We start from the raw sequence: 14,685 nt of genomic DNA on the forward strand, positions 1-14,685 counted from the left end.
CCTCATCCTTCGAAATTCCATCGAGTACAGACCCCGACTCCTCAACTGCTTCTCATATCACAAACTCTTCATTCCTGGGATCATTCTTGTGAACCTCCTCTGGACTCCCTCCAAGGCCAGTACATCCTTCCTCAGGTATGGGGCCCAAAACTGCTCACAATACTCCAAATGGGGCCTGATCAGAGCCTTATACAACTTCATCAGTACATCCCTGCTCTTGTATTCTAGCCCTCTAAGAATGAATGCTGAGATTGAATTTGTCTTCTGAACTGCTGACTGAACCTGCATATTAACCGTAAGAGAGCCCTGAACCAGGGTTCCCAAGCTCCTTTGCGTTTCTGATTTCCAAAACCTTCCCCCATTTAGAAAATAGTCTACGTCTCTATTCTTCCTGCCAAAGTGCATAACATCACACTTTTCCACATTGTATTCCATCTATCACTTCTTTGCCCATGCTCATAGCCTGTCCAAGTCATTCTGCAACCTCCCTACTTCCTCAACATTACCCGTGTCTCTGTGTATCTTTGTATCATCCACAAATTTAGCAACTATGCCCTCAGTTCCATCTTCCAGGTCATTAATGTATATAAGTGAAAATTTGTGGTCCCAACAGTGACCCTTGTGGAACACTGGTGACCAGTTGCCAAACTGAAAAGGACCCCTTATCTCCACTCTCTGCCTTCTGTCTGTCAGCCAATCTTCTATCCATACCAGTACCTTGCCTCTAACACCATTGGCTCTTAAGCTTATTTAGCAGTCTCCTATAAGGCACCTTGTCAAAGATTTTTTGGAAATCTAAATAAATCATATCCACTGGCTCTAACTTCTTCACTATGTCCTCCTTTCATCCTTAATAATGGACTTCAAGATCTCACCAACGACCAAGGTCAGGCTAGCTGGCCTATAATTTCCCATCTTCTGCCTCCCTACCTTCTTAAACAGGGGTGTTACATTAGCAGCGTGGCATGGTAGTACAATGATTAGCACAACTGCCTTACAGCACCAGGGACCCACGTTCGATTCCCGGCATGGGTCACTGTGTGGAGTTTGCACGTTCTCCCCGTGTCTGCATGGGTTTCCTCAGGGTGTTCCAGTTTCCTCCCACATTCTGAAAGACATATTGGTTAGGTGCATTGACCCAAACAGGTGCTGGACTGTGGCGACTAGGGGAATTTCACAGTAACTTCATCGCATTGTTAATGTACAAAACTCTGGTGCAGCCGCACTTGGAGTATTGTGTACAGGTCTGGTCGCCGCGTTATAAGAAGGATGTGGAAGCATTGGAAAGGGTGCAGGGGAGGTTTACCAGGATGTTGCCTGGTATGGTGGGAAGGTCTTATGAGGAAAGGCTGAGGGACTTGAGGTTATTTTCATTAGAGAGAAGGTTAAAAGGTGACCTAATTGAGGCATATAAGATGATCAGAGGGTTAGATAGGGTGGACAGTGAGAGCCTTTTTCCTCGGATGGTGATGGCTAACATGAGGGGACATAGCTTTAAATTGAGGGCTGATAAATATAGGACGGATGTCAGAGGTAGGTTCTTTACTCAGAGGGTAGTAAGGGCGTGGAATGCCCTGCCTGCAGCAGTTGTGGACTCGCCAACTTTAAGGGCATTCAAATTGTCAGTGGATAGGCATATGGATAACATTGGAATAGTTTAGGTTAGAGGGTCATTAGATTGGTTCCACTGGTCGGCACAACATCGAGGGCCGAAGGGCCTGTACTGCGCTGGAATGTTCTATGTTCTAATGTAAGCCTTACTTGTGACTAGTAAATAAAGTTTACTTAGCCTTTTTCCAGTCGTCTGGAACCCTCCCTGCCTCTAGTGATTCCTGAAAGGTCACAACTAATGAATCCACAATCTCCTCAGCTAGCTCCTTCAGAACCCTGGGGTGTAGTCCATCCGGTCTCAGTGATTTATCCACCTTCAGCTCTTTCAGCCTTCTTAGCACATTCTCCTTAGTGGTGTCCACTACATTTATCTATGCCCCCTGACCCTTAACCACTCCTTGTCACCAGATCTCCCACTTCTTAGTAGTTGTTGCTAGGCTGACTTCTCCCAGAATGCTCCAGTGAGGTCCATCTGTTGCCTCTATTGGATGCTCTTTCTCCCATTTATCACTGGAGGAAAATGGTGTGGAAAACATAAGGAGAGATCTTTGATAGGGTGAAGGACAGGAGAGACCAAATGACATAAAGTTTCATTGTACAAAAACCAAAGAGAATGGTAATAGATATAATAAATAAAAGACATATCCAAATGAGGTGTGGATGGTTGGTTGGACAGCAGCCATTGGAATGCGAATTAAAGGAATAAACAAAAATGAACCAACAAAAAAAAAGGAAGGAAGACAGAGACAGATTATGATGGAAAATTGAATTCAGTATTGGGTACAAAGGCTGTAGTGGGCCAAGTCAAAAGGAGAAGATCTGTTCCTGCAACCTGCCTTGGAACACTAACAGGCCAAGGACAGAAAGGTCAGAGGGGGATGATGGGGACAGGCTCAGGGTCATGCTTGCGGGTCTGGTCATTACAATCCTCCAACCTTGCTGTCAGTCTGACCTTTCCTCCACCTGTTCCAGTGAAACCCACAGGTGTTGTTCAGGGATCTGGACAGTCGATACAGAACGACTGTTTTCATTGCCAGAGGGTTAAGAACCAGAGGACAGTGATTTACATTGGTTGGCAAAAGAAGCAATGGTGGTATGAGGAAAATCTTTTTACACAGTGAGCCATTAAGATCTGGAAAGTACTGTCTAAAAGTATGGTGGATGCAAATTCAATCGTGGCCCAGGGGAAAAGTGGCAGAGTGGCAGTCACTAAATTGACCTTCCAGAGAGCCAGCACAGATATGTTAGACTGAATGGCCTCCTGTGCTGTAATTATTCAATGAAACTTGATGGGAGTGCTCTGGGGGAAGGTGCAGTGTGTTCTATGTCTTTATATTTGGAGTTGAGGGGGTTGAACTATGAGGAGAGGCTGAATAAACTAGGCTTGTACTCGTTAGAGTTTAGATGTATGAGGGGAGATCTCATTGAGACGTATAAGATGATGAATGGGATGGATAGGATAGAGGTGGAGAGACTCTTCCCGCTCAAAAAAGACAGTAGGACTAGGGGGCACAGCCTCAAGATAAAGGGGAGGCGGTTTAGAACGGAGTTGAGGAGGAACTTCTTCACTCAAAGGGTGGTGAATCTCTGGAATTCTCTGCCCGTTGAAGTGGTGGAGGCTGCCTCGCTAAATATTTTTAAGACGCGGGTTGATGGGTTTTTGATAAGAGAAGGGATTAAGGGTTATGGGGAGAGGGCGGGAAAGTGGAACTGAGCAGCGACAGATCAGCCATGATCTTATTGAATGGCGGGGCAGGCTCGAAGGGCTAGATGGCCTACTCCTGCTCCTATTTCTTATGTCTTTATATTTGCCCTTTTAAGAAAAACAGGTTCAGCTTCTGGAGTTTCACTTACTAATTTCCTGCTGAGTGAATCTCTCATTCAATCTGGCTAAAGACCTCCATATCCTTCCTTAAATGAAATGTCCAGAACTCCACTCCAGCTGAGGCCTAATTAATGTTTCAGAAAGCTTTCGCATAAATCCCCATTCCTGAACTAAACATCCCAACAGTTCGCAACCCCTCCCCCCAGTTCAGACCCCTCCCCCCTAGTTCAGACCCCTCCCCCCCAGTGCAGACCCCTCCCCCCAGTTCAGACCCCGCCCCCCAGTTGAGACCCCTCCCCCCCCAGTGCAGACCCCTCCCTCAGTGCAGACCCCGCCCCCCAATGCGGACCCCTCCCCCAGCGCGGGAGCCCCCCCCCCAGTGCAAACCCCGCCCGCCCCAGTTCAGGCCCTCCCCCAGTTCAGACCCCGCCCCCCAGTTGAGACCCCTCCCCCCCAGTGCAGACCCCTCCCCCCAGTTCAGACCCCTCCCTCAGTGCAGACCCCGCCCCCCAGTGCGGACCCCTCCCCCAGCGCGGGAGCCCCCCCCTCCCCCAGTTCAGACCCCGCCCCCAGTTTGTGTTCCGCCTCCTGATGATTTCACACCGGGATCCGCCCACCGGCTTCACCAATGGGATTTCCGCCCTGATTCACTGCCGGGGTCAGGGTTCAGTTTCTCACCTCAGCCAAACTCCCGGAGTCAGACCTCCCGACTCACAAATGGAGTCACAAATGCCGGGGGAGCTCCCTCACGGCCAGCTGACCCAACCTTCCAGGTGATTTTGCGCTCATTTTCCCGCCACAAGCTCCGGGGAGATTCCGCTTCTCCCTCCCAGGGAATGAGGAAGATTCGCGGCGCTGAGAAACTCCCCGGCGGCGGGGGACGGATACCCCCCCTTCACTAACACCGATACCCCCCCTTCACTGACACCGATACCCCCCCTTCACTAACACCGATACCCCCCCTTCACTGACACCGATACCCCCCCCTTCACTGACACCGATACCCCCCCTTCACTGACACCGATACCCCCCCTTCACTGACACCGATACCCCCCCTTCACTGACACCGATACCCCCCCTTCACTGACACCGATACCCCCCCTTCACTGACACCGATACCCCCCCTTCACTGACACCGATACCCCCCCTTCACTGACACCGATACCCCCCCTTCACTGACACCGATACCCCCCCTTCACTGACACCGATACCCCCCCTTCACTGACACCGATACCCCCCCTTCACTGACACCGATACCCCCCCCTTCACTGACACCGATACCCCCCCCTTCACTAACACCGATACCCCCCCCGCTCTCTCTCTGCGCCCCCCCCCCCCCGGCTTTCTGTGCGGCCCCCCCCCCCCGGCTTTCTGTGCGCCCCCCCCCCCCGCTCTCTGTGCGGCCCCCCCCCCCCGCTCTCTGTGCAGCGCCCCCCCCCCCGCTCTCTGTGCAGCCCCCCCCCCCCCCCGCTCTTTGTGCGGCCCCCCCCCCCCCCCCCCGCTCTCTGTGCGGCCCCCCCCCCGGCTTTCTGTGCGGCCCCCCCCCCCCCCCCCCGCTCTCTGTGCAGCCACCCCCCCCCGCTCTCTCTCTCTGTGCGGCCCCCCCCCCCCCCCCCCCCGGAATCGGCCGATTCTATTGAAGTCATAACCATTACAATGTGCTGGAAATCCTCAGCAGGTCTGGAAGTTTCTCCCATGAGAGAATCAGAGCTTTTATTTCAGCTCACTCATCCTTGCCAGATTGTGAAATGTTACCAAATCTCCCAGAGCTGCTGACTAATTCCCCACGTTTTGTGTTTGATTTCAGACTTCTGGCAGTCACGATATTCAGCTGTGGCTCTTCTAGTGATTATGTTCCCAGACAGTGAGAGAGGGGGCTGGTGTTTTGTGAAGATAAGGATGTGCAATGTTCTGCTTCTGTATTTACAGTGAACATCAAGATCTGGTGAAGCATACAGGAGGATGTCACTGTGGGGCTGTCCGCTTCCAGGTGAAAGCCTCAGCAGATTTGAACCTCCATCACTGCAAGTAGGTGTGAAATAAATTTAGTTTGGTGCAGTGAATGAAATGACAAGTGTTTGGGGCAGCACTAGGAGGGATGTGAGCAATAATTACAGAGAGCAGAAAGTATTAAATACAGATGCTTCAAGCAGAGCAGAGGTTGGTGCAACATTCTACAGCGTGGAAACGCACATAGAAAATAGAAGAATAGGTCATAAGATCATAAGAAATAGGAGCAGGAGTAGGCCATCTGGCCCTTCGAGCCTGTCCCGCCATTCAATAAGATCATGGCTGATCTGTCGTGGCTCAGTTCCACATTCCCGTCCTCTCCCCATAACCCTTAATCCCCTCTCTTATCAGAAACCCATCAACCCGCGTCTTAAAAATATTTAGCGAGGCAGCCTCCACCACTTCAACGGGCAGAGAATTCCAGAGATTCACCACCCTTTGAGTGAAGAAGTTCTTCCTCAACTCTGTTCTAAATCACCCCCCCTTTATCTTGAGGCTGTGACCCCTAGTCCTACTGTCCTTTCTGAGCGGGAAGAGTCTTTCCACCTCTATCCTATCCATCCCATTCATCATCTTATACGTCTCAATGAGATCTCCCCTCATTCTTCTAAACTCTAACGAGTACAAGCCTAGTTTATTCAGCCTCTCCTCATAGCTCAACCCCCTCAACTCCGGCATCAGCCTAGTAAACCTCCTCTGCACTCCCTCCAAGGCCAAAATATCCTTGCGTAAGTACGGCGCCCAAAACTGCACACAGTACTCCAGCTGCGGCCTCACCAATGCCTTATATAGCCGCAGCAAGACCTCCCTATTTTTATATTCAATCCCCCTCGCTATGAAGGCCAGCATCCCATTCGTCTTCCTGACCACCTGCTGCACCTGCAAGCTGGGTTTTTGCGACTCATGCACAAGGACCCCGAGGTCCCTCTGCACCGTCACCTGCTGCAGTTTTTCTCCATGTAAGTAATAATCCTTCCTACCAAAGTGGACCACCTCGCACTTGCCAACATTAAATTCCATTTGCCAGTTCCTGGCCCATTCGCCCAGCCTATCTAGATCCTTCTGCAGACTCTCCACACCCTCCGCACAATTTGCCGTTCCTCCAATCTTGGTGTCATCAGCAAATTTCGACACCATACACTCGGTTCCCTCCTCCAGATCATCTATATAAATGGTAAATAGCTGAGGCCCCAGCACTGACCCCTGAGGCATTCCCCTAGTCACCAACCGCCAATCCAAATAGCACCCATTGACCTCCACTCTCTGCCTCCTATTTGACAACCAATCCTCTATCCACGCTAACACCCTACCCCCAACTCCATGCCCCCTGACCTTCTGCAATAACCTCTTGTGAGGTACCTTGTCAAACGCCTTCTGAAAATCAAGAAAGACCACATCCACCGGCTCTCCTCTATCCACCGCCCTAGACACATCCTCATAGAGCTCCAGTAAATTCGTCAGACACGACTTCCCCTTAACGAAACCGTGCTGCGTCTGTTTTATCAAGCAATTCCCCTCAAGATGCCTCGCTATTTCCTCCTTGATGACGGATTCTAACATTTTACCTACAACAGACGTTAAACTAACCGGCCTATAATTCCCTGCCTTTTGCCTGGCACCCTTCTTAAACAACGGCGTAACATTAGCCGCTTTCCAATCTTCTGGCACTTCCCATTTTGCCCTTTGAGCCTGCTCTTCCATTCAATATGATTATGGCTGACTATCAAAATCAATATCCTGACTTGCATTCCCCCATATCACGTGATCCCTTTCACCCCAAGAGCTAAATCTATACCATGGTGGCACAGTGGTTAGTACTGCTGCCTCACAGTGTCAGGGACCTGGGTTCAATTCCCGGCTTGGGTCACTGTCTGGGTGCTCTGGTTTCCACCCACAGTCTGAAAGATGTCCTGGTTAGGTGCATTAACCATGCTAAATTGTTCCGCAGTGTACCCAAGCAGGCGCTGAAGTGTGACTATTCAGAGACGGAATAGACTGGGTCTGTACTCGTTGGCGTTTAGAAGGCTGAGGGGGGATCTTATAGAGACATATAAGATAATGAAGAGGATGTTTAGGGTAGAGGTAGAAAGATTCTTCCCGCTTAGAAAGGATAGCAGGATTAGAGGGCACAGCCTCAAGATAAGGGGGGACAGTTTAGATCAGAGTTGAGGAGGAACTTCTTCACTCAAAGGGTGGTGAATCTCTGAGATTCTCTGCCCATTGAAGTGGTGGAGGCTGCCTTGCTAAATATATTTAAGTCACGGGTAGATAGGTTTTTGTCAGACAAGGGAATTAAGGGTTATGGGGAGAAAGCGGGAAAGTGGAACTGATCCACTTCAGATCAGCCATGATCTTATTGAATGGCGGGGCAGGCTCGAGGGGTTAGATGGCCTACTCCTGCTCCTATTTCTTGTGTTCTTATGTGTGGCGGCTAAGGGATTTTCACAATAACTTCATTGCAGTATTAATGTAAGCCTACTTCTGACATTAATAAATAAACTTTAATTCCTTCTTGAAATCACACAATGTTTTGGCCTCAGCCACTTTCTGTGGAGTGAATTCCACACATTCACCACTCTCTGGATGAAGAAATTTCTCCTCACCTCAGTTCAAAAAAAGTTTACCCCTTATTCTCAAACTATGGCCCCTAGTTCTGGACTCCCCCACCATTGGGAACATTCTTTTGAATCTACCCTGTCTAACCCTGTTAGAATTTTATAAGTTTCTGAGATCCCCTCTCACTCTTCTAAACTCCAGTGAATATAATCCTAACCAATTTAGTCTCTCCTCATATGACAGACCCGCCATCCCAGGAATCAGCCTGGTAAACCTTCTCTGTTCTTCCTCTATAGAAAAGACAGCTTCCTTCAGATAAGGAGACCAAAACTACCCACAATACTCCAGGTGTGGCCTCACCAATGCCCTGTACAATTTCAGACCAGCTGTCACTTCTATTCTGACCTTTTAAGTATCATAATCTCCCAGCTTGTTTACGTTGCACAAGCTCCCAATTGGTAATTCCTCACCTCTGCCGCCTTCGGATGATGTGGAGATGATGTGTTGAACTGGGATAAACACAGTAAGAAGTCTCACAACACCAGGTTAAAGTCATAGAAACATAGAACAGTACAGCACAGTACAAGCCCTTCGGCCCTTAATGTTGTGCCAAGCTATGTCTAAACTGAAGATCAAGCTATCCCACTCCCTATCATTCTGGTGTGCTCCATCTGCCTCATTGTTTTCCAGAGGAGAAGTTGGAGTGAAGACTCATTACAAAATGTTGAAGGTAAAAGGGATTTTTACTTTACTTTTTTTGGAGGTTTGCTTTTCAAACTGGGAGTGTAAAAGAGAAAGTAGGCCCCAGTGACCCCGGGAAGGTTTTTTCCCCCAAAAAATTTGAACAGAGAGGAAACACGAGACTCTAGACTTAGAGTCTCCCCCCTCCCCCCTCCTCTAACCTAAAAAGAAGGGCTTGGAGTGAGAGCAGGAAGCTTAATTTTTTGTTTCTCTTGAGACTGTGCAGGTGACTGACATCAGCCAGTGGTGAGCGGGAGGTAATAAAGAGCAGGCAGCGGAGTGAGAGGGAGCAGAGTGAAGGCTGAAGGGCTTTGGCTCAAAACGGGCTTCGGCGGGAACAAGCAGAGGCGAGAGTAGTTTTTCCTTTTCAGAAAGTTTATCCTTGTTTTTCCCCAGAAAAAAATGCCAGGCAAGATGTTGGAGTGCTCTTCTTGAAGGATGTGGGAGATCAGGGAGGCCTCCGGCATCCCTGACGACAACACCTGCAAGAGATGCATCCAGCTGCAGCTGCTAGCAAAGCGTGTTAGGGAACTGGAGAAGGAGCTTGATGACCTTGAATATGTTTAAGTCACGGGTAGATAGGTTTCTGATAGACAGGGGAATTAAGGGTTATGGGGAGAAAGCAGGAAAGTGGAACTGATCCACTTCAGATCAGCCATGATCTTATTGAATGGCGGGGCAGGCTCAAAGGGCTAGATGACCTACTCCTGCTCCTATTTCTTATGTTCTTATGACCTCCATCTAATTTGGGAGAATGAGAAGTACATAGAGCATAGAACACTACAGCACAAACAGGCCCTTCGGCCCACAAGTTGCACCGATCACATCTATACCTACCAGGCCGTAGAACTATCTGTAACTCCCAATCCCATTAGATCCCATATACTCATCCAGAAGTCTGTTAAAAGACCCCAGCGAGTTCGCCTCCACCACCACCGATGGCAGCTGATTCCACTCACTCACCACTCTGAGTGAAAAACTTACCCCTAACATCTCCTCTGTACCTGCTCCCCAGCACCTTAAACCTGTGTCCTCTTGTAGGGACCATTTCAGCCCTGGGAAATAGCCTCTGAGAATCCACCCTATCTATTCCTCTCAACATTTTATAAACCTCTATCAGGTCACCTCTCAACCTTCGTCTCTCCAGGGAGAAGAGTCCCAGCTCCCTCAACCTATCTTCATAAGGCATGCCTCCCAATACAGGCAACATCCTTGTAAATCTCCTCTGCACCCTATCAATAACTTCCACATCCTTCCTATAGCGACCAGAACAGTAGCTTAGGGAGGTAGTTACACCTAAGCAGCAGAGCACAGGAAATCGGGTTACTGTAAGGAGAGGGAATGGAAATGTGAAAGGACAGGCAGAGCAGTGTTCCCCTGTGGCCATACCCGTCCACAACAGGTATAGTGAATTGGATACTGTTGCGGGGGATGCTTTATCTGGGACAAGCTGTGACAGCCAGAACTCTGATACTGAGTCTGGTTCTGCAGCGCAAAAGGGTGCGAGGAAGAAGAGGAGAGCAGTAGTGTTAGGGGACTTGATGGTCGGAGGTACGGACAGGAGGTTCTGTGGTCGGGACAGAGACTCCTGCGTGGTTTGTTGCCTCTCGGGTGCCAAGGTCAGGGATGTCTTTGATCGCGTGCACAGTGTTCTGAAGTGGGAAGGTGATCAGCCAGATGTCGTGGTACACATCGGTACCAATGACGTAGGTAGGGAGAGTGAGGAGGTCCTAAAGAGAGAGTATAGAGAGCTTGGAAGGAAGTTAAAAAGCAGGACCCCGAGGGTAGTAATCTCAGGATTGCTACCTATACCACGTGCCAGTGAGGGTAAGAGTAGGATGCTTGGGCGGATGAACACGTGGCTGAGGAACTGGTGTAGGGAGCAGGGTTTCCGATTCTTGGATCATTGGGACCTCTTCTGGGGCAGGTGGGACCTATACAAGAGAGATGGGTTACACCTAAACTACAAGGGGACCAGTATACTTGCAGGGAGGTTTGCTAGTGTTATTGGGGAGTGTTTAAACTAGATTTGCATGGGGATGGGAACCAGCGTGCCAGAGCAGATAGTGGAGCGGGGGTAAAAAGACAGGTTAGTTCAAGCAAAATCACAAATGGAAGGGTTGAGTGTGGTGGAAATAATCTTTTGAGGTGTGGCTATTTCAATGCCAGGAGTATTGTGGGGAAGGCAGCTGAGCTGAAGGTGTGGATTGACACGTGGAAATATGACATTATAGACATTAGTGAAACTTGGCTACAGGAGGGGCAGGACTGGCAGCTCAATGTTCCAGGGTTCCAATGTTTCAGGCGTGATAGAGACAGAGGGATAAAAGGTGGGAGGGGTGGCATTGTTGGTCAAGGAGAATGTTACAGCGGTACTCAGGCAGGATAGATTAGGGAGCTTGTCTACAGAGGCCCTATGGGTGGAGCTGAGAAACAGGAAAGGTATGACCACATTAATGGGGATGTATTATAGACCACCCAATAGTCAGTGAGAATTGGAGGAGCAAATCAGCAGAGAGATAGCTTATAATTGCAAGAAACAGAAAGTTGTGACTGTGGGGGATTTTAATTTTCCACATATAGATTGGGACAAACACACTGTTAAAGATTTAGACGAGGTAGAGTTTGTAAACATGTTCAGGAGAATTTTCTACATCGGTATCTAGAGGTACCAACTAGAGAGGATGGATATTGGATCTCCTATTGGGAAATGAGTTAGGGCAGGTGATGGATGTGAGTGTGAGGGAACACTTTGGATCCAGTGATCATAATGCCATTAGTTTCAACCTGATCATGGATAAGGATAGATCTGGTCCTCGGGTTGAAGTTCTGAACTGGAAAAAGGCCAAATTTGATGAAATGAGAAGGGATCTGGGAAGTGTGGATTGGCACAAGCTGTTCTCTGGTAAGGATGTAAATGGAAAGTGGGAGGCCTTCAAAGGAGAAATTTTGAGAGTGCAGAGTTTGTATGTTCCTGTCAGGATTAAAGGCAAAGTAAATAGGAATAAGGAACCTTGGTTCTTGAGGGAGATTGTAACACTGATTAAGAGGAAGAGAGAGTTGTGTGAAATGTACAGGCAGCAAGGAACAGATCAGATGCTCGAGGCATATAAAAAATGCAAGAAGCTACTTAAGAGGGAAATAAGGAGGGCTAAAAGAAGACATGAGGTTGCTTTGGCAGACAGAGTGAAAGAAAATCCAAAGAGCTATCGGTGTGTTAGGAGCAATAGGATAGTGAGGGATAAAATTGGTCCTCTGGAAGACCAGAGTGGTAGACTGTTTATGGAACCAAAAGAGGTGGGGGAGATACTAAATGGGTTTTTTTGCATCCGTATTTACTGAGGAAACGGATATGGAGTCTACGGAAATCGGGCAAACAGGTAGGGAGGTCATGGAACCTTTACAGATTAAAGAGGAGGTGGTGCTGGCTGTCTTGAGGCAAATCAGAATGGATAAATCCCCAGGACCGGACAGGGTATTCCCACGGACCTTGAGGGAGGCTAATGTTGAACTTGCAGGGGCCCTGGCAGACATACTTAAAATGTCAGTATGCACGGGGGAGATGCTGGATGATTGGAGGGTGGCTCATGTTGTTCCATTGTTTAAAAGAGGTTCCAAAAGAAATCCAGGAAATTATAGGCCAATAAGTTTGACATCGGTGGTTGGCAAGTTATTGGAAGGTGTGATAAGGGATAGGATCGACAAATATTTGGAGAGACAGGGACTTATTAGGGAGAGTCAACATGGCTTTGTGCGTGGTAGGTCATGTTTGACCGATCTATTAGAGTTTTTCGAGGAGGTTACCAGGAAGGTGGATGAAGGGAAGGCGGTGGATGTTGTCTATCTGGATTTCAGCAAGGCCATTGATAAGGTCTGTCATGGGAGATTAGGAAGGTTCAGTCTCCAGGTATAGATGGGAAGGTTATAAATTGGATTAGACACTAGCTCAATGGAAGAAGGCAGAGAGTGGTTGTGGAGGATTGCTTCTCTGAGCGGAAGCCTGTGACTAGTGGAGTGCCTCAGGGATCGGTGTTGGGGATCGATGGGTGCTGGAGGGAGGCCAGTGATCAGATCGGTCTGGGGGTGTGAGGGAGGGGTCCGCCTGCAGGGTGATGCAGGGGTTGGAGATTGGGACAGGCTGAGGGGTATCGGCTGAGACAGGGTCTGCTGGGGGGGTGGGGGTGTACAGGGGCTAGAGATCTGGGCAGTCTGGGATGGGCTGGGGGGGTAGAGAATGGCCCAGAAATGGTTGTGGTCGTCACGATCAGGCTGGGGGAGGGGAGGGGGGCATTTGGGAGCGCAGGGTTGTGAGGGTCTCAGGCTGGCCAGCAAACTGGAGGCTGACAGCTTGGAGCCACTGCACGTGTGCAAAGACTGGGTGATTTCAGCCTTCCGGGTGGGAAACAGCCCTTACCAGTTGTACTCCACTGATATTCACACTGGGAGCCTCTCTGCATTGCACAGACTGTGCGAGATTCTAGTCTGAACTCTCACTGGAAAATAAACCAGTGCGAATTACTCCAGTTTTCCCACAAACGCTTAGAATTTTTTTTGGGAGAATTCCACCCTAGATTCAACAAAAGATTGACTGACTATTCTTGGAAAAGTGGAATGAGATTACAGTTTGCAGAATTTGAGAAGCATTAGCAGTAATTTGCTTTTACTAGCTTCATGGAGGTAGTCATGCCACAGATCCAGTCAGGTAGATGGGTGACTACCAGGCGAGGCAGGCAGGTAGTGCAGGAGTCTCCTGTGGCTATTCACCTCTTTGGGATGGTGTTGAGGGGGATAGCCTGTCAGGGGAAGGTACCAGTAGCAGCCAGGCCAGTGGCAGCACAATTGGCACTGCTGGAGAGCAGGGTCAGGCAGAGCCCAAGTGAGTGATAGTAATAGGAGACTCACTAGTTAGAGGCACAGAAGGGTGCTTCTGTGGCTAAGACTCCAAGATGGTGTGATGCCTCCCCTGGTGTCAGGGTCAGGGATGTCTCTGAGTTGCCAGATGTCATTGTGCATATTGATACCAATGACATAGGCAGAAAGAGGGCTGAGGTCTGCAAACTGACTATGGGGAGTTAGGGAAGAGGCTGAAAAGTGGGATCTCAAGGGTAGTAATCACTGGATTACTATGAGTGCCGTGTGCTTGAGGCAAGGAATAATATAAGACAGATGAAGTTGTAGCTGGTGCAGGGGGTGCAGCTGGAATCATTGGAACCTCTGAGGCAGGGGTGAGCTGTACAAGGGGAACTAGAGGGAATCAGTATTCTTGCAGGGAGGTTCACTAATGCTACTACGGAGGGTTTAAACTAGAAATGGCAGGGAGTTGGGAACCAGAGCAGCAAATCAGCAAATGGAGGGATTGAGGGGAAAGTAGGTGTTCGTACCAGTAAATCTGAAAGGAAGAACAGGCAGGGACAGGTTAATGAACACGATGGGATTGACAGGCTGAAGTGTGTTTATTTCGATGCAAGAAGTATTATGGGTAAGACAGATGAACTTGGAGCCTGGATCAGTACGTGGGACTATGATGTTGTGGCCATTACAGTGACTTAGTTGAGAGAGGGACGGGACTGGCTGCTCAAAGTTCCAGCGTTTTGATGTTTAAGATGAGATAGAACGGTAAAAGTGGTGGAGGAGTTGTATTACTAATCAGGGAGACTGTCACATCTGCACTCAGGGAGGACACACTGGAGCCCTCATCCACTGAGGCGATATGGGTAGAGCTCAAAAATAAGAAGGGTGCAATCACTCTGATGGGATTACATTATAGGCCCCCAGCAGCCCACCAGACATGGAAGAACAAATATGTAGGCAGCTTCTGGAAAGAAGCAGTAACAACAGGGTTGTCATAGTGGGTGATTTTAACTTCCTCAGTATTGACTTGGACTTCCTTAGAGCAAGAGGCTTAAATGGGGCAGAATTTGTTAGGTGCATCCAAGACTGTT

General features: G+C 49.0%; 1 protein-coding gene across 1 annotated transcript in view; it reads left to right on the forward strand.

Moving 5' to 3' along the window:
* The first annotated feature begins 4,100 nt into the window (after window positions 1-4,100).
* The window catches only part of cenpv (centromere protein V), a 34,002-nt gene continuing 23,417 nt past the window's right edge, over window positions 4,101-14,685 (forward strand). Inside the window, exons 1-2 of the mRNA XM_080210958.1 lie at window positions 4,101-4,209; window positions 5,366-5,464. Coding sequence (XP_080067084.1) covers window positions 4,154-4,209; window positions 5,366-5,464 — 155 coding nt within the window. The 5' untranslated portion in view covers window positions 4,101-4,153. The remainder of the gene's footprint in view (window positions 4,210-5,365; window positions 5,465-14,685) is intronic.

This window comes from Carcharhinus amblyrhynchos, chromosome 23, assembly GCF_965287045.1.
Source record: "Carcharhinus amblyrhynchos chromosome 23, sCarAmb.v2.hapA, whole genome shotgun sequence".
Taxonomy (NCBI): domain Eukaryota; kingdom Metazoa; phylum Chordata; class Chondrichthyes; order Carcharhiniformes; family Carcharhinidae; genus Carcharhinus; species Carcharhinus amblyrhynchos.